At 41.7% G+C, this 21792-nt stretch overlaps 1 protein-coding gene across 1 annotated transcript in view; it reads left to right on the plus strand.

The window, feature by feature from the left end:
* LOC133633959 (hydroperoxide isomerase ALOXE3-like) overlaps positions 1-7046 on the plus strand; it is a 31324-nt gene extending 24278 nt beyond the window's left edge. Inside the window, exons 12-15 of the mRNA XM_062026812.1 lie at positions 291-412; positions 641-741; positions 818-988; positions 6246-7046. Of these exons, the coding sequence (XP_061882796.1) occupies positions 291-412; positions 641-741; positions 818-988; positions 6246-6425 (574 nt within the window). The 3' untranslated portion in view covers positions 6426-7046. The remainder of the gene's footprint in view (positions 1-290; positions 413-640; positions 742-817; positions 989-6245) is intronic.
* Positions 7047-21792: the final 14746 nt, after the last annotated feature.

The following is a 21792-nucleotide window of genomic DNA, read 5'->3' on the forward strand; positions in this document are numbered from 1 at the left end:
TTGGAGAGGAAATATTGTTGTGTTAACACTTTTGTGTGGTGTTGCTTCCTTATTTGTGATAATTCTAAGCTAATTATCAGATCCTACCTGTGTCTTTTTTTTAAGCATAGCAGCGGCACTTGAAATAAATGTGACAGCGCACGCGTGTCATAATTACGACGGTTAGCTGGATAAAAAAATACAGATAGCTGTATCATTTGTCCAGAATGTTAACGGTCCTCCTGGACAGACCCAATTAGGAACCGGTGCCCAAAAATATATCACTAATAATTATATGTTTTTCTTCACAGGTTTGTTCAAGGAGTGCTCGAGTACTACTACAAAAGTGACGACGACGTCCTGAGAGACTCAGAACTGCAGACTTATATCGGGGACATTTTTAAAAAGGCCTTCCTTTCGCGTAAAGAAAGAGGTGCTCCTTTTACATCTTGCTCTTTTGTTCGGGCAATAATTTTGAGTTGTTTTCAGTAAATCTTCACTGCTTTACACACTGTACACTGACCACTCTAAAGTATCTCCAAGATGTCCTTTCTATAGTGTTGTCCCTTGATATGACATACTGGAATATACATGGAATGTACTCACTTTTGTGAACCACGAACCAGCAAAAATGAATCCATCTTGTTTCGGTCCTTGGCAGGATTCCCTCAGAGTTTCTCCACTGTGACTGAGATGGTTAAGTTCGTCACAATGGTGATGTTCACTTGTTCCTGCCAGCATGCGGCTGTAAACAACGGAATGGTGAGTCCTCCTTCTGTTGTGTATTGTACAAGCTTTAGACGAACAAACCAACAACAACAAAAAACACTATTTGCAGTTTGACTACGCCGGCTGGATGCCCAACTACCCCTCGACTATGCAGTGTCCTCCCCCGACGGAAAAGGGGATAACATCGGAGGCCACCATTTTGGCGACATTACCTCCTGTCTGTATAACTGCTCAGATCAACAATATAGTTTGGCTGCTCAGCAGGCCGCAGTCAGACTTTGTAAGTAGACCAAAACTTCCAGACAAAATACAAAAGGAGGAGAAATACAAGTTATATACAGTTATGCTAATAGTATGTTGGCACTGAGCACAATACAGTCATTCAACAATTAAGATAATAATAAAAAAATAAATAAGTATCTTTGCTAAGATGTTAACCCCGTCCTCTGACATAGTTTAAATATCATCGAGTAAATACCGCGACCCTGAAGGGAGTAAGCGGTAGCAAATGGATGGATGGATAAATACATATGTGAAATTACTGTTGGCCTGCAGAGGATCTGAGTGATGCAACTTCTTGTTGACGATGAGACTTGCGGAGAATTCCACATTTTTCAGAGCAGTAATGTAGCAGGGGTTTCAAACTCAATCTTATTGGCTGTCCTTAGAAAGTCGCTTGTAACTGAATTCATATGAATACTAGGGCCGTCAAAGTTAACGCGATAGTAACGCATTAGCTGACCCTCGGTCAATTCCGTGGCATGGGGAAATGTAATCACGTTCAGTTGTTGTTGAGATACAATCTCGAAAATAGCGAGCAGAAATGCACAATGAAAAGGGTACATTAAAAGCCATGGCAAGTTGTTCTCCGGACAAGACAAGTCTATTTTATCTTTGATCACCGGTAGACGACATCACTGCAGCAACAGCCTGTTGGTGGGCTTTGCCGCTAGCAGAGAGGTAAAGCTTTACTTCTGTGTTTGGATTACGGTTGAGTGCATTGATAACATCAAATGTAGATTGTGACACTAACCGTTTTAGTAGGACGGAAGCCAAGCTCAGTGGAAAAAAAGACAGTAGAGAGGAAGTCTCGAGTCATTTTTTTAGATTCTTTGACATTGTCAAAACATGTCAAGACCTCTCTTCTCATATACCAATCACACACTTCTGGCTTTACAATAATGGCGCTACGAGTCACGTCCGGTCTAACTTCCATAACAAAATGAAAAATTGTCTTACGTTACGATCATGCTTTGTCAAAGATGTTTTGTAATATAATCTGATATATGTATCTACCAGATTGAAATGAAGTGTATATTTTTTTTAATTACCTGTTCTGATTGATAGTCCACCATTACAACATCTTTAGCAGGTTATATATTACAATTTAATAATAAATAGAGAAGGTTAAAACATTGTCATGCATAAATATGAATACTATTAACTTGTACAACATGTAATACGAGATATCAGAAGCATTTATTTAAGTAAAAATATCACATATGACATTACCAAACATCTTTGACAATCAAACCATGAGCGTAACAATCCTCAAATGTATGTTATTAATGTGTGAAACTGGTATCTAAACATGGTGTAGCTCCACTCCTCTGAATGCAAGTGCTTCTACAGCAGGAATACAAATTCTGTATTCTTACAAAATTTGGCAAGACACCAACGCACTGCAGGTATTTTTTAAAGTGTGTTGAGCTATTTAAAAAAGTATAACATTTGAAAAATATTTCACTGAAGCAAACTAATTGTCTATTTATAGTATTAAAAACTTGAAAATTATCTGTCAAGAGTACACTAATTAATAATAAAAAAATATATCTATATGCGATTAATTTTGAGTTAACTATGAACAAACTGCAATAATCGCGATTAAATATTGTAATTGTTTTACAGCCCTAAAAAAACACATTGTTTAATCGCCTCATGATTGTACTACATGCAATTGAACACACTTGTTTGTGCATTTGATAAGCATTTATTAAATCTTTCTTTGTAATTTTAACAAAAACATTTTAGGAATATATGTTAATATGTGGTGTTACATGATTAGATAATATGAAATACATATTGTAACAAACGCACCCAAGTTCCCCGGGTGTCTTTGCCACTACGCATTTAAGGAGTCACGGGTGGGACCTGATATTCAGCTGGGAATGATTAATACATTAAATAAACACAAGACATGTATAACTATCAGCCACAAAACGAACAGGCTTATATTTAATATGCCACAAATTAATCCCGCATAGCAAACAACTCCCCCCTCCCGTCCATATAACCCGCCAATTTAAATCAAACACCCACACAACACACTCAATCCCACAGCCCAAAGTTCATATAACACATATATTTCCCCAAAGTCCCAAAAGTTACGTACGTGACATGCACGTAGCGTGACATGCACGTACGGGCAAGCGATGAAATGTTTGAAAGCCGCAACAGTGTACTCACGGTACCGAGACTGCGCATCCAATTCAAAGTCCTCCTGGAAAGAGTCTCTGTTCTCCCGGTTCTCCACAGGCCAATGGAAAGCACACCAAAAATGTCAAAAAGGAGGATTAATCCATGAAGTGGCTCCGTGGTAAAAAACGCTGTGTCTGACAGGTGCTCCAGGTGGATTGTGACGTCACTTTCCGCTTCCGCCCGGTCTGATAGAACCGGATGCCTTTTATATCCCCACATATTATTTACGTACATATTTAGTATTAACATGATTATTTAATACGCCTGTAACAGTTTATAATAAGTAAATGGATGACATAATAAGTATATGTATATATATATATATATATTTATTTTCCCAGCTGAGCACAAGGTAACTGTGACTGGCAATTTATTATATATATATATATATATATATATATATATATATATATATATATATATATATATATATATATATATATATATATATATATATATATATATATATATATATATATATATATATATATATATATATATCGATGGACCCCTATGGCCATTACAATATATATTAAAAGACATGCCATTTTACTGTCAGAATTTTAAAAAATAGTTAATTTATTAAGAATGATAAAGTGCTTTATTATGTAGATAATTTCCAAGCTTTCACAGGCCACACAAAGTGACGTGACGCGCCAGATTCAGCCCACTGGGCCTTAAGTTTAACATCTGTTTAGTAAGGAACAGGACTGAGTGAAAACTCAGGGACATAATAAAGTTAACTTTTTACTTCACTTTTTTAAGAAAATAAAATGTAATTATATTTGGGATAAAGAAGAACATAAATATGTAAAAAACATCAACACACATTTCTTAAGGATTTACAATAGTATAAATTCAAACTCGCATAAACAAAATAAGTAGTATATGGCATTTGATGCCTGTACCTGCTTCCAAAAACTAGACTTCACCTTGCAATATAATAATATGTATTCATTAAATACATCAGATAAATGCGCAGGACACTTTTCTTGATTTAAACATATACTTTACAAGTCATTTGATCGTGCATTTATACATTTTATTTTCTGGGGAAGCAAATGGCACATATTTGGCACAATGGCGTTTATCCTTTTAGTTTTGTTAGTTTTACAATCCATTCATTATGTCTGTGGTTAAATAAAGACCACCAAGACACAGTTTGGGATTTCCTAAAATATTTTTTGCTACCTTTACTGCTCATTAGTTGTTGCGCTTTTTGGAAAACAACTTTAAAAAATAAATTGCTCGATATTTTCAGTGCAATTGTATTTTTAAGATCACTCCTATGTTAACATGTTATCCATTCAGTCGGCCATCAACAGCGCCTACATAACACATAAAAAAAATGATGAGTGGACACCATTAAAATCTACAGTTTTGGAGTGTGCTGTTTAAAATTAAATACATTTTACCTTAAGTGTATGGTTATATACTGTAAATAATATTGTATTCTGTTTTATTTGGTCAAAAGTGTACAAAATAGAGTTAAGTGGTACAAATAGATTGTACAATAATACCATATCATCACAAAGTTGAATACTAAAGGATCTAAAAAAAGTTCACACCAGTTTTTTTTTGCCCATCATTGACAATACCTATGTAAGACAAGAGCATGTCTCTTTTCTGTTCGTTTTAAATAGTGAACAACTACTTGTAATAGGCGGATAACAATGGAATTAATGGATTAATCAGTTCTGCCTCTAGAGCGCTCACGTGACCTGTATATTACCTAAGTTATAGCAACATTGTTGTTGTAGGAGCTAACACAGACAAGCTACTTTTCTGGTGCTTCTCCGACCACTCGCGAGTAGCCCACGACTAGCTACTTCTGTTGCTGCTGTATGGCCTTTAAGTTAGTAAAAGTGCATGCTTGATTATAAATCATGCATCTCACCTGTACAGTAGAAGGTTGTGGCACCAAGCCGAAAAGTTGGTCAACTTTAAAAAATCTACACACTACCGACTTGATACTATATGGCTCTCAACAAATTTAATGCAGCATAAAACAATTGCAACATTGCTAGGAAGCCTTTATTTCCGAAGAGTGAATAATATTCTAAACTTAGCAGATCAAGGCGAACACATGCTGAAAGATACAACATCCCATCAGTCGTCATCCCATTTCCAACAGACATTGGTGGTAACAAACAGAAGTAACCTTTGTTCCTTCTGCGAAAGGAAGGAAAGAAACGCTAGTAATGTTTAGAATGACCAACATACTGTAAATAATACGTTATAGAAAACGGAGGGATGTATATGTGGAAGTCTTTGAGTGTGGGAAGGTTCCCCTGGTGCCGACAGACCTTTCGTGAGCCCGGTAGACAGGTTGGAGCAAGTCTTTTATTTCTCATACACAAGTATGGTGTGCTTTCCAGCAATATATATTTAATACTTTTCAGTCCGGCGTGTCTCTGTTCGTGCTCTCTCTCTCTGTCTCCAACTCCAAACACGTGTCTCAGCCCGGCTGCTGCTAATAAAGGCGACAGGTGATTAGATAACAATTCCCCAGCTGGGCAATCCACTCACCTGCCGCTGGCTTCGAGGCTGATCCTTACACACCCCGCTCCGGGGCAGGCCCGCAGACCACGCCCCCCTCCACAGTATACAAAACGGTGTTGTTTGAGGATTTAAATGTTTTTAGTGCGCTTCATAGGCGGAATTGTTCGTATCTCATATACCTGCATTGTTAGCCGCTTCTTAATAAGCCATTTTTCACTATTTAGAACACAGAAAAAAGGCAAACACATGTGTCTTGTCCCTCATAAGGACTGTGGATGATGGCCAAAATTCCCCAAAAAGTGCAGAGTTCTTTCAAGGCTAACACACAAAGATTTTCTAAATCTAAAAAAAATCTGTTTCAGACCTCTTACATATATTAACCAATGTATTGCACAAGAGAACCAATGTTTTACAAGTGATAAGGCATACTTGTCAACGTTTGCGTATGAAAAATGAGGGCAATGTGCTGAGAGTAGAGAAAATAAGGCAAACACTGGACTATTGCTGTTAACTGAATAAAGCCGTTAATTGGAGCATTTGTGATAACTATTCCTTAGGTTACCCTGGGACACTACCCAGAGGAACAGTTCACTGAAGAGACCCCCCGCCAGCTGCAGAGGAAGTTCAAAGCGGAGCTCGAGGTGCTGACTCCAACCTTCAAGAAGAGGAACATGGATATTGAAATCCCTTACACTTACCTGTTACCAAACAGTATGGAGAACAGCATCACCATCTAAAACCATTCTACTAATGTTGTAGAATAGGTTACATGGTATATATTCAAAACACAACAAGTGGCCTATTTCTGTTTTTAGCTTACATTATGCAATAATCTTTGCCTTTTCTATGACTGCAATGCTAAAAACAGGTACTGCAGCAGAACCTCCAAATGGAAGAAAGAAAATATACGAGTCAAATAAAAAAGTACTTACCCTTTAAAGGAAGCGTGTGCTAACTACGGCCCGCGGGCCACATCCGGCCCGTTGGTCATTTTAATCCGGCCAGCCAAATATTTAAACAGAATTGAGAAAAAAAAAAACACTTACCTTTCACTATTTGAGTAGCTTTTGTTCTGCCATTTGAGTACTGGCGAGCGATCTCTGAATCCGGGAACATATCCTTCACGGATTTGTTGAAAAGGTGGCCCATAATACTGCGTTGCCGCCGCCTTGTGTTTCTCTGACCGTTCATGAGTGACTATATCCATTCGGCCACCGTATTATGGGTTATAGATAAACCTATGGATAACGGAGACATATATAATAGTCTCCTTTTCAGGTGAGAGAGGACGCTAAAGGCAGTGCCTTTAAGGCACGCCCCCAATATTGTTTGTCCCGCTGGAAATTTTGGATATTACAATGTGCCGTAGTTTTGAAGCAATGCATGATGGGAATCCGGATGTTGTGTGTCCGTGTATTGTAATAATCCCAGGAATGTAGGCTCATACGACTTCTTTGTTTCTCTTGTCTTTATTGCACAAGATGTAATTCAACCACACAACAGCTCCAATGTGTGTCTATCCCTTTTCCCGGCAAAACTCTGTAACACCCACTTCCTATTAACAACGTCACTATCTCTCCCGGAAGTCCCGCCCCCCAGCCACAGTCATTTGCTAACACCCCGTAGCCAGCCGCAACAGTATTAATGTGCCGGCTGGAATAAACACGCTGAGAAATAGCTCCGTGCCTGCCTACTTTATGGGTTATAGATAAACCTATGGATAACGGAGACATATATAATAGTCTCCTTTTCAGGTGAGAGACGACGCTAAAGGCAATGCCTTTAAGTCACGCCCCCAATATAGTTGTCCGGCTGGAAATCGGGAGATTTTCGGGAGAATGGTTGTCTCGGGAGATTTTCGGGAGAGGCACTGAAATTCGGGAGTGTTGGCAAGTATGGCCACAACAAAACTGATACTAGACTTCGAGGCACTAACACAAATGGCTGATTAAAAACACCACTGCCACTAAAAGAGAATGTAAGTATTAACCCTTTAATACCATATGTTTCTTTGATGAAATTATATTGTTGAAAATAGATGTAATATGATTAAAATAGCCCATTTCTGTGAAGCCTACTCTTAGTTCCAATGCATCACGTGCTCGCCCGCCTTATTTGTCAAATTTCACAAGCCAATGTGGCCCCTGAGCCAAAAAGTTTGCCCACCCCTGCTTTAAAAGTGTTTGCTGAAATATACTGTCACCTGGTGGTGTGTAATAGGTATTGCTTGAGCTGACTAAAGTGTCATTTTGTTTGGGGAAGTTACTTTTTGTATGCATATTGCACTGAGAAGCCACATGCTTTCTTATGTCACAATAAGCTCCATGTCCTCTTCAATGGTTATATTCACGTTATTTTCCTCTCTATCATTAGTATGTATTAGTATTAGTAACTTAGAGATTTCTTTACAAAAAAAATAGTTTTTAAGGTTTGTGGGATAGATCAGTCATTCTTTAACTGTTTGAACAGTAACATTGTGTTTGAATATATAGTTGAGTGATTATTTGGTGTAATATTTCAATGGCCAAAAATATTAAACATACTTGTTGAATAAAACTTGTCTTGTTTTTTATTAATACTTGGTCCTACTATGCTACTGTATTTTAATGTTGGTCATCATGGTGGTACCTGGTGAGAACCACAGTGAAAGAGGGTTTGATCTCCCAAAATGTGTTGAGAGGGAAGGTATAAAGCAGAGTTGTCCAAAGTGTGGCCTGAGGGCCATTTTAAAATCAAACCCAATGATGGCTATTCAACCCGTCTTTGAACAAGAGCAGATAACTGAGGGAGAAGTCAAAAAGATTGTTTCTGCATTGAAGGATGTGTCGAACGTAGACAGAGTTCTTTAAGAAAATATTCTGAAGCACTAATAAAACCAATTAAGATCTTAGTAAACCAATCACTGGCTTCAAAGGAGATACCATCATCCTGGAAGATAGCTATGATAACACAATTTTTTCAATCGGGTCAGAAAACACTGGCATCCAATTATAGACCAATCACAGGGCTGCCAAGTTTCAGAAAATGGTGAGAGTGAGATTTTAGTGTCCTGATGCGTTTGAAAAAAAATGTTGATTTATACCTTAAGACCAATGTCCTCACCTCCAACGACTTAGGTCACTGTTTGATTGACTACTGCTTTACAGTGGTTCTCGAAGTGGATCCCAGGGACTCTGTGGGTTCCATAAAGGGGAACTGCACTTTTTTTTAAAAATTGTGCCTATTGTACAAATCATTATAAAAGACATGACGACAGATTTTTCTAATTTTTTTATGCATTCTATCTTGTAAATAAAAGTCTGCTGACAGCGGAGCCAATCCAATAAATAACCATTCAATAACTGCCGGCAATACTGTTTAAATTAAAGGCCTACTGAAATGAATTTTTTTAATTTAAACGGGGATAGCAGATCCATTCTATGTGTCATACTTGATCATTTCGCGATATTGCCATATTTTTGCTGAAAGGATTTAGTATAGAACAACGACGATAAAGTTCGCAACTTATGGTCGCTGATAAAAAAAAGCCTTGCCCCTACCGGAAGTAGCGTGACGTCACAGGAGGTAGGATTCCTCAAAATTCCCCATTGTTTACAATGCAGCGAGAGAGATTCGGACCGAGAAAGCGACGATTACCCCATTAATTTGAGCGAGGATGAAAGATTTGTGGATGAGGAACATTAGAGTGACGGACTAGAATGCAGTGAAAGACATATCTTTTTTCGCTCTGACCGTAACTTAGGTACAAGGTCTCATTGGATTCCACACACTCTCCTTTTTCTATTATGGATCACGGATTTGTATTTTAAACCACCTCGGATACTATATCCTCTTGAAAATGAGAGTCGAGAACGCGAAATGGACATTCACAGTGACTTTTATCTCCACGACAATACATCAGCGAAGCTCTTTAACTACTGAGCTAACGTGATAGCATCTGGCTCCAATGCAGATAGAAACAAAATAAATAAATCCCTGACTGGAAGGATAGACAGTGTTAGGATCCGCTGCCCGGATCATAGTTTGTTTACGTTTTCAAGTCACATGTGTTTTCAGCACCTTGTGTTTGTTTGTTTCAGTTGCCATGACGGCAGATTGTGCTCAGCTGCCTCTGGTTAGTGTTCGAGACGCTCACCTGTTGTCCGGGCACTAATCAGAGGGCTATTTAGTCTTTGCCCGGGCCTCACTCGGCCTGGCTTCCTAGTTTGTTCCACACAACAGTTGACGACTTTTGTTTCCTGCTCTTTAGCGACTAGTTTTCACACTAGGCTATTTTGGCTTGCTAGCTCCCACGCTAGTCTTTTGTTTCTACCTTAAGTGCTATGAGCACGGTTTTGTTTGTTCAAATATTATTTATTTCTTAAATAAATCATTCTTACCTGCAAGCTGTGTCCGAAGCCCGTCTGCATTCATGGGAGAACAACACCCGCATCACCATGCGACCAGGTCGTTACAGTAGGAAGCCAGCAAGAAAAGGTTCTCCCGCAGCGAGCATGATGGAGGAATTGGACGAAGGTACGTGGATGGTGTTGCGAGCGATGGAGGCGGAGACTCTTCGCTATTCCCCCTCGGAGCGCGAGGACCTGTTATGGGGTCCTAACGGAAAGCTGGTCCCAATCCACTCCGTTTGGCCCGAGGACATTGCCACACCTCCGCAGTACCGGACGCGTCAGCGAAGACGGAAGCCGCCCAAAAGGTCTTCACTTTGCTGCCAAGACGTGCCACTCCCTCAAACTCCTCCACCGGTACACAGCAAGCTACATTCAGCCCAAGATTCCCCTCTTCAAAGGTATGTTAATCCCATCAACTACCTTACCGAAGATTGTTATGACTGGCCTGTCAATCACTGGGACTGCAGCTATGACGTCATTCCGTCGGCACCCCCTGATGACACGCCGCTTGATGACGTTGTCCCGTCCATTTTGGATGACGTCATAGACAAAGACATTTTTAGACATTCTGTCAATTCTTTCAGCCAGCCAAGTGACTTTATTTCTGCAATTAAGCATTATCAGGACATTTTTTTAAGGACTAAATCTAGTCAGTCCCAGTCACCTGACTTTCTAGCTCCACCCCAAGTGACTATTGCTCCGCCCACTGCACATATTTTTTCCCCCTGTGCTCCCACCCAGTCTCAGGTGGGGAGTAAGAATAGACATTTTGGACAATTTAGAGGAGAGGAATCTGCCCTCCTCCTGACCTCCCTCCACCCACCTTTGAAGACGGTTCCAAACCGCAAGGAGCGCGTCTGGTATCCGCTTCTTGAGGGGGGAGGGGGGGGGGCTAGTACTGGGAGCTGTGCTAGTGGGGTGGCACAACTACGCTCAGCCAAGCCACAACCTCCTGCTCGGCCACCGCCACCAGTCCTTCGGCGGGCTAAGCCGCAACCTCCTGCTCGGCCACCGCCACCAGTTCGTCTGCGTGCTAAACCGCAACCACCTGCCCGGCCGCCACCACCGGTTTTTCGGCCTGCTAAGCCGCAACCGCCAGCTAGGCCACCTGCACCTAAGCTAGCGCCAAGGCTAAGGCTAGCACCAGCTCCACCACAGGTTCTAGTACCTGCACCTCGGCTGGTTCCCACACCAGTGCCTGCACCTCGGCTGGTTCCCACACCAGTAACTGCACCTCGGCTGGTTCTCGCACCAGTACCTGCACCACGACTGGTTCTCGCACCAGTACCTGCACCACGGCTGGTTCCCACACCAGTACCTGCACCACGACTGGTTCTCGCACCAGTACCTGCACCACGACTGGTTCTCACACCAGTACCTGCACCACGACTGGTTCTCACACCAGCACCTGCACCACGGCTGGTTCTCGCACCAGCACCTGTACCACGACTGGTTCTCGCACCAGCACAGGCTGCCACGACAGCAACTCCTGCTGCCACGACAGCGACTCCGGCTGCCACGACAGCGACTCCGGCTGCCACGACAGCGACTCCGGCTGCCACGACAGCGACTCCTGCTGCCACGACAGCGACTCCTGCTGCCACGACAGCGACTCCTGCTGCCACGACAGCGACTCCGGCTGCCACGACGTCGACTCCTCCGGCTGCCACGACAGCAACGTCGACTCCTCCGGCTGCCACGACAGCGACGTCGACTCCTCCGGCTGCCACGACAGCGACGTCGACTCCTCCGGCTGCCGCGACAGCGACGTCGACTCCTCCGGCTGCCACGACAGCGACGTCAACTCCTCCGGCTGCCATGGCGACGTCGACGCCTACCGATTCCACGGCGACGTCTCAGCGACCTCGAGTGGTCAGGCTGCGCAAGCAGCTCTCTCAGAGGTCAGGTAATGGACGCCAGTGGCGCAAACAGCAGCGACACCCAAGATGTTGTCGTAGAACTCTCCGGCTGCTGAACTTCTGGCGCCACTCACGCCCACCTTCTCGGCGGCCACAAACATGGCCTTTCCGTGGTTGCCCGCCTCGCCTGCGGCAGCGGCGTTCCATTCGCCGCCGCCACTTGACTCGTCCCCGGTGGATTCTGGGACACGTGGCCTGGCGACCCACCACCAAGTCCTCCCTCCGCCCGCCCTTGACTCGTGAAATATTGCTTGTTTTTTTTTGGGTTCCAGTTGTTTTTTTGTTTTCAAGGGACATCTGGAATCTGTCCTTTTAGGGGGGGGTACTGTTAGGATCCGCTGCCCGGATCATAGTTTGTTTACGTTTTCAAGTCACATGTGTTTTCAGCACCTTGTGTTTGTTTGTTTCTGTTGCCATGACGGCAGATTGTGCTCAGCTGCCTCTGGATAGTGTTCGAGACGCTCACCTGTTGTCCGGGCACTAATCAGAGGGCTATTTAGTCTTTGCCCTGGCCTCACTCGGCCTGGCTTCCTAGTTTGTTCCACACAACAGTTGACGACTTTTGTTTCCTGCTCTTTAGCGACTTGTTTTCACACTAGGCTATTTTGGCTTGCTAGCTCCCACGCTAGTCTTTTGTTTCTACCTTAAGTGCTATGAGCACGGTTTTGTTTGTTCAAATATTATTTATTTCTTAAATAAATCATTCTTACCTGCATGCTGTGTCCGAAGCCCGTCTGCATTCCTGGGAGAACAACACCCGCATCACCATGCGACCAGGTCGTTACAGACAGAAGATCAACAATACTATTAAACCATGGACATGTAACCAAACGGTTAATAATTTCCAGCTTGGCGAAGCTTAACAATGCTGTGTTGCTAACGACGCCATTGAAGCTAACTTATCAACGGGACCTCACAGAGCTATGCTAAAAACATTAGCTATCCACCTACGCCAGACAGCCCTCATCTGCTCATCAACACCCGTGCTCACCTGCGTTCCAGCGATCGACGGTGCGACGAAGGACTTCACCCGATCACAGATGCGGTCTGCGAGACAGAGAAAGTTAAGGTGAGTTCGGCGGCTAACGCGTCTGCTATCCATTTTTGTCTTCCTGGTTGTGTTGCTGTAGTCCGCAGCTAATACACCGATCCCACCTACAACTTTCTTTTTTGCAGTCTCCATTGTTCATTAAACAAATTGCAAAAGATTCACCAACACAGATGTCCAGAATACTGTGGAATTTTTTGATGAAAACAGAGTAGTTTGTATGGGTCCGAATACTTCCGTTGCCGTCGTGACGTCACGCGCATACGTCATCATACAGAGACGTTTTCAAGCTGAAGTTTCCCGGGAAATTTAAAATTGCACTTTATAAGTTAACCCGGCCGTATTGGCATGTGTTGCAATGTTAAGATTGCATCATTGATATATAAACTATCAGACTGCGTGGTCTGTAGTAATGGGTTTCAGTAGGCCTGTAAGGACACGAAACTGGGGAGGACGACACAAAAAAAAAAAGACACTAGGTAAAGTTCTAACTTATATCTGTCAGGAGACTCACATTGAAAGCTTTAAAAAATACCGGTGTAGTGGGTTTACAATTTCAGGGGCTTCACTAGACCTAATACTGTACTGGGGCACACCTGGGGCACAAAGAATTCATGAGAGAGCGCAAAATGCGCGATAACAAAAACATATTCAACATTTATTTATCATAAGAAAAATTAATAGTTCTTTAAAATATTCAATCATATCAGACTATGTTGTTGTATAGATCTTTGATCAACCACCAAAAATGTACTGCGGTAATGCATTTGGTTCTCAGTGTCTACTCTCTGTGTCATCTCTCTCTGAGGCCCATCAACTTCCTACAAGTATGTACATAGTTCTAAGTCTCCTATCTGCATTTTTATGGTCTTCAGTTTTCACATGGAATTATAAGAATAGCGAAAGCTGTTCTGTTAACAAAGTTATCCCATCCTTCCTTGTGACAAAAAAGTCACCTGACCAAAAAGCAATCTAAGAAACTGTTTTCCAAAAAATGTTTTTTTGTTTTTTCCTCAAATGGGAGGTTTTGTAGTTCTGCCATCGATATTCAAAATCAAATGACTCAGGCAAAAAAAAGAAAAAAAAAACAAGATTGGGGTCATCATTCATTGATAGTCAACTCATCAACTTTCATCTCTCCCTCACCTCTTCCAGCACTCTGTTGTTCCACTTTGTCAGGACAGACATGGAAATATATTTTAAAAAATCTAATTGGGGCAACACAACCTGATTTTTTTAGCCATCTTTCTGGTGACAAATACAGCCATTTTACAATTGTTTCTGGCAACAAAACCAGATGCTAAAGTGCAAGTGAAGGACTAGTGGGGAGTTGAAGCTATTCAGATAGGGAAGATGCTGTGAGAGCCGGGGGTGACCTGATATTCAGCTGGGAATGACTACAACAGTAAATAAACACAAGACATATATATACTCTATTAGCCACAACACAACCAGGCTTATATTTAATATGCCACAAATTAATCCTGCATAAAAATACCTGCGTGTTTGTTATGCTAGCTCCTAGCTCCTCTGCTAGCTCCTAGCTCCATAGAACACGCCAATACAATTCAAACACCTGATCAACACACACAATCACTCAGCCCAAAAGACCGTTTACCTAACCCAAGGTTCATAAAGCTTATATATTTTTAAAAAGTTACGTACGTCACGTGACGCGCACATACGGTCAAGTTATCGAATGTTTAGCAGCCAAGGCTGCATACTCACGGTACCTGATATTCAGCTGGGAATGACTACAACAGTAAATAAACACAAGACATATATATACTCTATTAGCCACAACACAACCAGGCTTATATTTAATATGCCACAAATTAATCCTGCATAATAACACCTGCGTGTTTGTTATGCTAGCTCCTAGCTCCTCTGCTAGCTCCTAGCTCCATAGAACACGCCAATACAATTCAAACACCTGATCAACACACACAATCACTCAGCCCAAAAGACCGTTCACCTAACCCAAGGTTCATAAAGCTTATATATTTTTAAAAAGTTATGTACGTGACGCGCACGTACGGTACGGTACGTGTTATGCTAGCTCCTAGCTCCTCTGCTAGCTCCTAGCTCCATAGAACACGCCAATACAATTCAAACACATGATCAACACACACAATCTCTCAGCCCAAAAGACCGTTCACCTAACCCAAGGTTCATAAAGCTTATATATTTTAAAAAAGTTACGTACATACGCAAAAAAAAGCCAAAGCTGCATACTCACAGTAGCACGTCTGCGTCTTTGTCATCCAAATCAAAGTAATCCTGGTAAGAGTCTGTGTTGTCCCAGTTCTCTACAGGCGTCTGTGTATCCAAATCAAAAGTCCTCCTGGTTAGAGTCTCTGTTATCCGAGTTCTTCCATCTTGACTGCATCTTTCGGGAATGTAAACAAAGAAGCGCCGGCTGTGTACTGTTGTGGCTGACTACGTTCGAAAAATACGTCCATTTCGCACCGACAACTTTCTTCTTTGCTTGCTCGGCATCCTTCTCCATAATGCAATGAACATGATTGAAACAGATTCACGAACACAGATGTCCAGAATACTGTGGAATTATGAAATGAAAACAGAGCTTTTTCGTATCGGCTTCAATGTGGAAGGCATACCCGTGTTCGCCGGGCTACGTCACGCGCATACGTCATCCTCAGAGGCGTTTCGAACCGGAAGTTTAGCGGCAAATTTAAAATGTCACTTTATAAGTTAACCCGGCCGTATTGGCATGTGTTATAATGTTAAGATTTCATCATTGATATATAAACTATCAGACTGCGTGGTCGGTAGTAGTGGGTTTCAGTAGGCCTTTTAGCTGTAGCCATTGTTCTGGTGACAAAACAAGATTATTTTAGTCAAAGACAAACCGATTAACAAGATAAGTCTACTGTGCTATTTTTCTGTGAAATAAACTTGAATGATTTAAAAAAAAAAAAAAAACTGGCTCACGACTTGATGATAGGGGAAACACAAATTCTTCCTGAAGATAGTGTCATGTTCTGTGGTCATGTTTTGTTTGGTTATGTTCTGTTGGTTTTTGGACTCTTTTAGTTCCTGTTTACGCTCCCTTGTCTTGGTTACCATGTCAACTTATTAGTTTCACCTGTCATGTGTTCGGACTCACGCACCTGTCACTATTCATGTCATAATTATTTAAGCCTGTAGTTGCCAGGTAGTCGACCTGGCGACATTACTTGGTTTGTGCTCTGTTTATGCCATAGCTCTTGACACCATAGTTTATGCTGCTCTTTTGACGTCACAGTAAGTGTTTATTCGGTTTCATGTCCATAGTCTGTCTAAGAGTTAATTTTTGTTTCCATTCGCTAAGTTTGTGTCTCCGCCTTGTACGCGCCTTTTGTTTGTACTTTGTTAGTCATAAATAAAATCATGTATTTTCCTGCAAGCCTTGTCCGGTCCTGTTCGTTTGCACCACGGGAAAATACTCCTCGCAGCGAGCTGCGAAAGCCTCGCGGTAAGCTGCTTCATAGTCCACGTCATGACAGAATGTCGCCAGCAAGAAGTTTTCCTGCAAACGTCATGGAGGAAGGAAGGTGGGAGGCGTTAAGTGCCATATGGGATGGGGATCTTATGTGGGGTCCGAGCGGCAACAGCTCCGTGTGGCCCGAGGACATTGTCGCGTCGCCCCATTGGACCTTCGTATTGTGAGGCACACGTACTAACCCTTGTTCCACCGTGCTGCCTTTGCGCAAAACCTAATTATCGCAATAACAACTGGGTAATGGAAACACCCATATTCCGAAAAACCTCTTAAATATCGCAAAAACAGTTTGGCGCTCTCATGAAGTGGTTTTTGAGACGTTTCGATATTGATGTGTTTTGCAAAAGCATGATGGACACTTTGCATTTACAGCTGGTCACATATAAACACTGAACCGGCAGGGAGCCAACGTAGGACAACTAGAACAGACGGGTCGTCTTGTCTCGCTTCCGATTGGTCGGCCGGGGGGGAGGGAGGCGGCACACCCGCACTGGGCCGTTTCGCAGGTCCCTTACCAGCAATAGAGGCCAACCGCAGGCTGGAAGAGACCCTCGTGCCCGAACAATGTCGAGGGGGCAGTAAGGATGTTGCCTTTGAGCGCTCACCCGCTGCCTTCGTTATCTATTGACATCATGGCAACAGCGGTGGCTGCAATATCTTCTTCAAATTGGAGTCTTGCTTGATGAGATCTCACGAGAATTACGGCGTGTGACGCAAAACACCCTTCAATGGAAACACCTACAAGTTGCAAATGTACGTTGTCGGGATTTTTGAAATTTTATTTTGCAAAAAACTGCAACAGAAACGCAGCTACAGTTGACTAAGCCTAATGTCCTTTGCAAGTCATGTTTGTCTTTTGGTATTAGCATGTCTGTAACTGCACTCACTTTTTCAGGGTCTGGATGTATGCCTGCTGCAGACAATGTATCTCCCGGATTAGTTATTTTGCTCACCCCAAATTTACACTTTTGTTTATTTAGTTTCATTCCAAACTGTTCGGCTTTTGACATTGTTGTTTAATTGTTTATTTAGGATCCCCATTAGCCGATGCTAATGTGGTCCTTATTAAAATATAAGTTACAATAACATACTCAAGATACAATTATAATACAATAACAATACTGTGACCGACTCATGCCGTCATGTGGGTTTTTAGGACCATCGAGGAAGGACATTGTGCTGAGCAGGTTTTGACTTTCTTTATTTTTGTAAATAATACTCAAAGTCTCTTGCTGGACGCTTTTCAGCTCCGGCTTCACCTGCTCGCTCCTCCGCTTCTGCTCTTCCAGCAGCGCATCGTCTTCCTCGCTCTCTCCCTCTCTCTCTCTCTCTTCGCTCCTTCCCTCCAGCTGCGGGCGCCGCCACGTGTCTTGTGCTATTTTCCGCCTTCGCTCGGCATCCGCTTCTCTCTGGCTCCGGCTTCTCTCTCGGTCTCTTCCTGCATGGGTTTCTGCTTGCTCTCCAACTCTCTCTCTGTTTCTTCCGGCATGGGTGTCTGGCTCTCCACATCCTTCTGCCCCGTCGCTCTCGGCCGCCGCCCTTTTAAACACTGTGAAGGGATTACTTAATTTTGCCCAGCTGCGCGATCCACGAACCTGTAGTTTTGGACGCGGGTCCGCCGGCCACGCCCCCTTGCCGCCATCTTGGAGCGGGCCCCGGCGTCGGACCGCTGGCCCCGCCTCCCCACACAAGTCATTACGAAATGCATGTTTTTTTTTGAGGAAGTTAGATTGTGTCAAGGTTTGTTGTTGTTTTTTTTTATTGCTGCTATTTTGATGTCCTTTGTTTTCATTAAAAATATAGTTTCTTTCTGCACAGAGCCTGCCCTTGCTTTTAAGTGGACAAAATCAACTAATCATTTATCCTTTATTTAACCAGGTAAAAACTCATTGAGATTAAAATCTATTTTCCAAAAGTGACCTGGCCAAGAGGGCAGCAAAACAAAGTTACAGAAATACATATAAAAACAACAAAAACAGAAGCAGTCACACACCACATTAAAAATAAATGACTTACATATCCTTTCATTTTCTACCGCTTGTCCCTTTTGGGGTTGCGGGGGGTGCTGGAGCCTATCTCAGCTGCATTCGGGTAGAAGGCGGGGTACACCCTGGACAAGTTGCCATCTCATCGCAGGGCCAACACAGATAGACAGACAACATTCACACTCACATTCACACACTAGGGACCATTTATATATATTAACATAAAAACAATGTACACAATGTTTCAGTAAAAACAACTTAAAGATCGACGTCACTTCCTGTCGATGAGAAAGGACGCAAAAGAGAAAGGCTCCGCTCTTGCTACCGGAGTTTTTTGTTAAATCTGAAGATTTTGACCACTGATTTGCGATCACAGCCACAGGAGAGTACCCTGGCATCTTCAATCTGATTTTGGTCAGTTGAGAGGCACTGGTACGCTGAAAGAAGTCGAGTTGAGAGAGCCGTTAGACTCAAGCCAAAGGCGCCTTGCCGCAGTTCAAAGCGGTTGCCTAGCAACCAAAAGCTATGGCGAGTTTACAGCTGTTTTAAAGTGATCCCGACGTCGCAGAGTGATATAAGTTGACAGGCTGACACCTCAAATTGATCTCTGAACGGCGCAAGATACGAAATTGTTGGAAAAAACAAGTTAAAGTGCCGCAAGTCGCTAAAGAAGCAACTGCCGTTAAGACACAAGCAAGAGGCAGTGACGTCAGTGACTGCCGCGATGCGAAAAGGTAAAGGAAAGATTGAAATCCCGAAACCTTCGGGGTCAGCTGTTACAGAACACAACTGGGAACAAGATTTGAGGTTGGACACAGGACATGATGGGAATCAAGAAGTGATACTACAAATACTCGAAGAAATGAAAGAAGAAATGAAAGAAATGAAAGAAGAAATGAAAAAAGAAATGAAAGAAGAAATGAAAGAATTGAAAGAATATCTGAGAAAAGAAACAACAGAACACCAACAAGATGTGAAAAGTCTGCAGGAAAATATAGAAAATCTGCAATCTCAGAACAACAGAAGGAATAATGAAGCCACTGAAATGGGCAAACGAATGAAGACCCTTCAAGAAGACAACAACATGTTGAGGAATATCATAGATGAAATGGATCAGGACAAACGAATGAATGATATCATCGTGACAGGGCACCGAATTAAACCAAGATCCTATGCGAAAGCTGTGAATAATGAAGGTGAACCTGATGAAATGGATATGATCTCAGCAGAACAGCAAGTGGTCAACTTTCTGCAATCGAAGGAAATTGAAATTTACATTAATACCATCGAAACATGCATCCCACTGAACGGAAGAAACAACAACGCCACTCCAGTCGTGCTCGTGAAACTCGTAAACAGAAAATCTAAAATGGCATTGCTGAGACAGGGAAAGAAGCTGAAGGGAACAAATGTGTACATGAATGAGCATCTCACAAAACTTAATGCTGGAATCGCCAAGAAAGCACGCGACTTGAGAAGGCAGGGAAAAATCCAGGGAACTTAGAGCACCAACTGTAAAATCTACATCAAGCTGAATGGAGGTCCAGAAGCAAGAGTAATTGTTGTCCATGACATCAAGGACCTGGACAATTTTTAAAGTTTACACAGCTACCAAAACAACGATGATAATGGACTCTGACAGAAAACAAACACCCAAATTCAGCATCGACACTACTATGTTCCAAGGGACGACTAAACAAGAGGACCTACATTCAGGATTACATCCACCTACACTTATTGAGATTATTGAAACAACATCAAAGATTGTTGAACAAGAAAATATGGAACTAAAAAATTTCTGCAACAAAGATTACAAAAATCAGGATTTGGAAAATGATATAGATCCAGATACAAATTTTTTCTCCCACATCAGTAATTTTTATTATACAGATGATCAATATAATAGCAACATTACATGCGATAACAAATTGTCAATTATTCATTTTAATAGCAGAAGCTTGTATGCAAACTACAACAACATTAAGAACTTTTTGGAACACATCAACGAACCATTCAAAGTGATTGCTGTTACAGAAACATGGATTGATGATAAAAAAGGAATAGATTTTGATCTGGAAGGATATGAACTAAACTACATCAACAGAACCAACAAAAATGGAGGAGTAGCTGTGTACGTGATGAAGAACCTGAACTACAAAGTGGTAAAAAACATGTAATTTGCTATAGATAATATCTTAGAATGTATAACCATTGAAATATGTCAGGAAAAAAGCAAAAACATTTTCATCAGTTGTATATATAGATCACCTAAGTCAAGTATAGAAACATTTGAAGAATGGATCAAGGCTACTTACATGGATAATGGTCAAAGAATAACGTTCTTATGTGGTGACTTTAATATTGACTTATTGAACCCTAACAAGCAAAAGTCTATTGATGACTTCATTGATACAATGTACAGCATCAGTTTATATCCAAAAATCACAAAGCCAAGTAGAATCACAGCACACTGTGCCACGCTTATTGATAATATTTTTACCAATGAGTTTGACAATAACACTACAAGTGGTCTACTTATAACCAACGTTAGTGATCATCTGCCAGTTTTTACAATATATGATGGACACTACAAGAAGAACATGGAAGACAAAAGGACATTTCGAAGACTGTGCACAGAGAAGAGGATGACTGCTTTCAAAATTGAGCTTCAAAAGCAAGATTGGGACAATGTGTACAATGAAAAAGAGGTTGATGAAGCATATGAACATTTCTTAAACAAGTTCATAATACTTTATGACAAACATTGTCCATGGATACAACTCAGTAATAAACAGAGAAAGAATAATCAACCATGGATGACAAAAGGATTAAAAAATGCTTGTAAGAAGAAGAATACACTATATAGAGAATTTATAGCACAAAGAACTATAGAGGCAGAAATTAAGTACAAAAAGTATAAAAACAAGTTAACAGAAATACTACGATCATGTAGAAAATAATATTACAGTGAATTATTGGACAGGAACAAAAATAATATGAGAGCAACATGGGGCATCCTCAATAGCATTATTAAAAATGGCACAAAGAGGGACTACCCTCAATACTTTTTAGACGGAAATAAAAACAATGACAACTTAAAGGAAGTAGTTGAAAGCTTCAATAATTATTTTGTAAATATTGGACCAAAATTGGAAGAAAGGATTCCAGACCCAGTTCCAATTGAGGACTATAATGATACCATAGAGCGAAATCCCAACTCCATGTTCCTCAGTAATGTGACACAGGAGGAAATAGT

This window comes from Entelurus aequoreus, linkage group LG18, assembly GCF_033978785.1.
Source record: "Entelurus aequoreus isolate RoL-2023_Sb linkage group LG18, RoL_Eaeq_v1.1, whole genome shotgun sequence".
NCBI lineage: Eukaryota > Metazoa > Chordata > Actinopteri > Syngnathiformes > Syngnathidae > Entelurus > Entelurus aequoreus.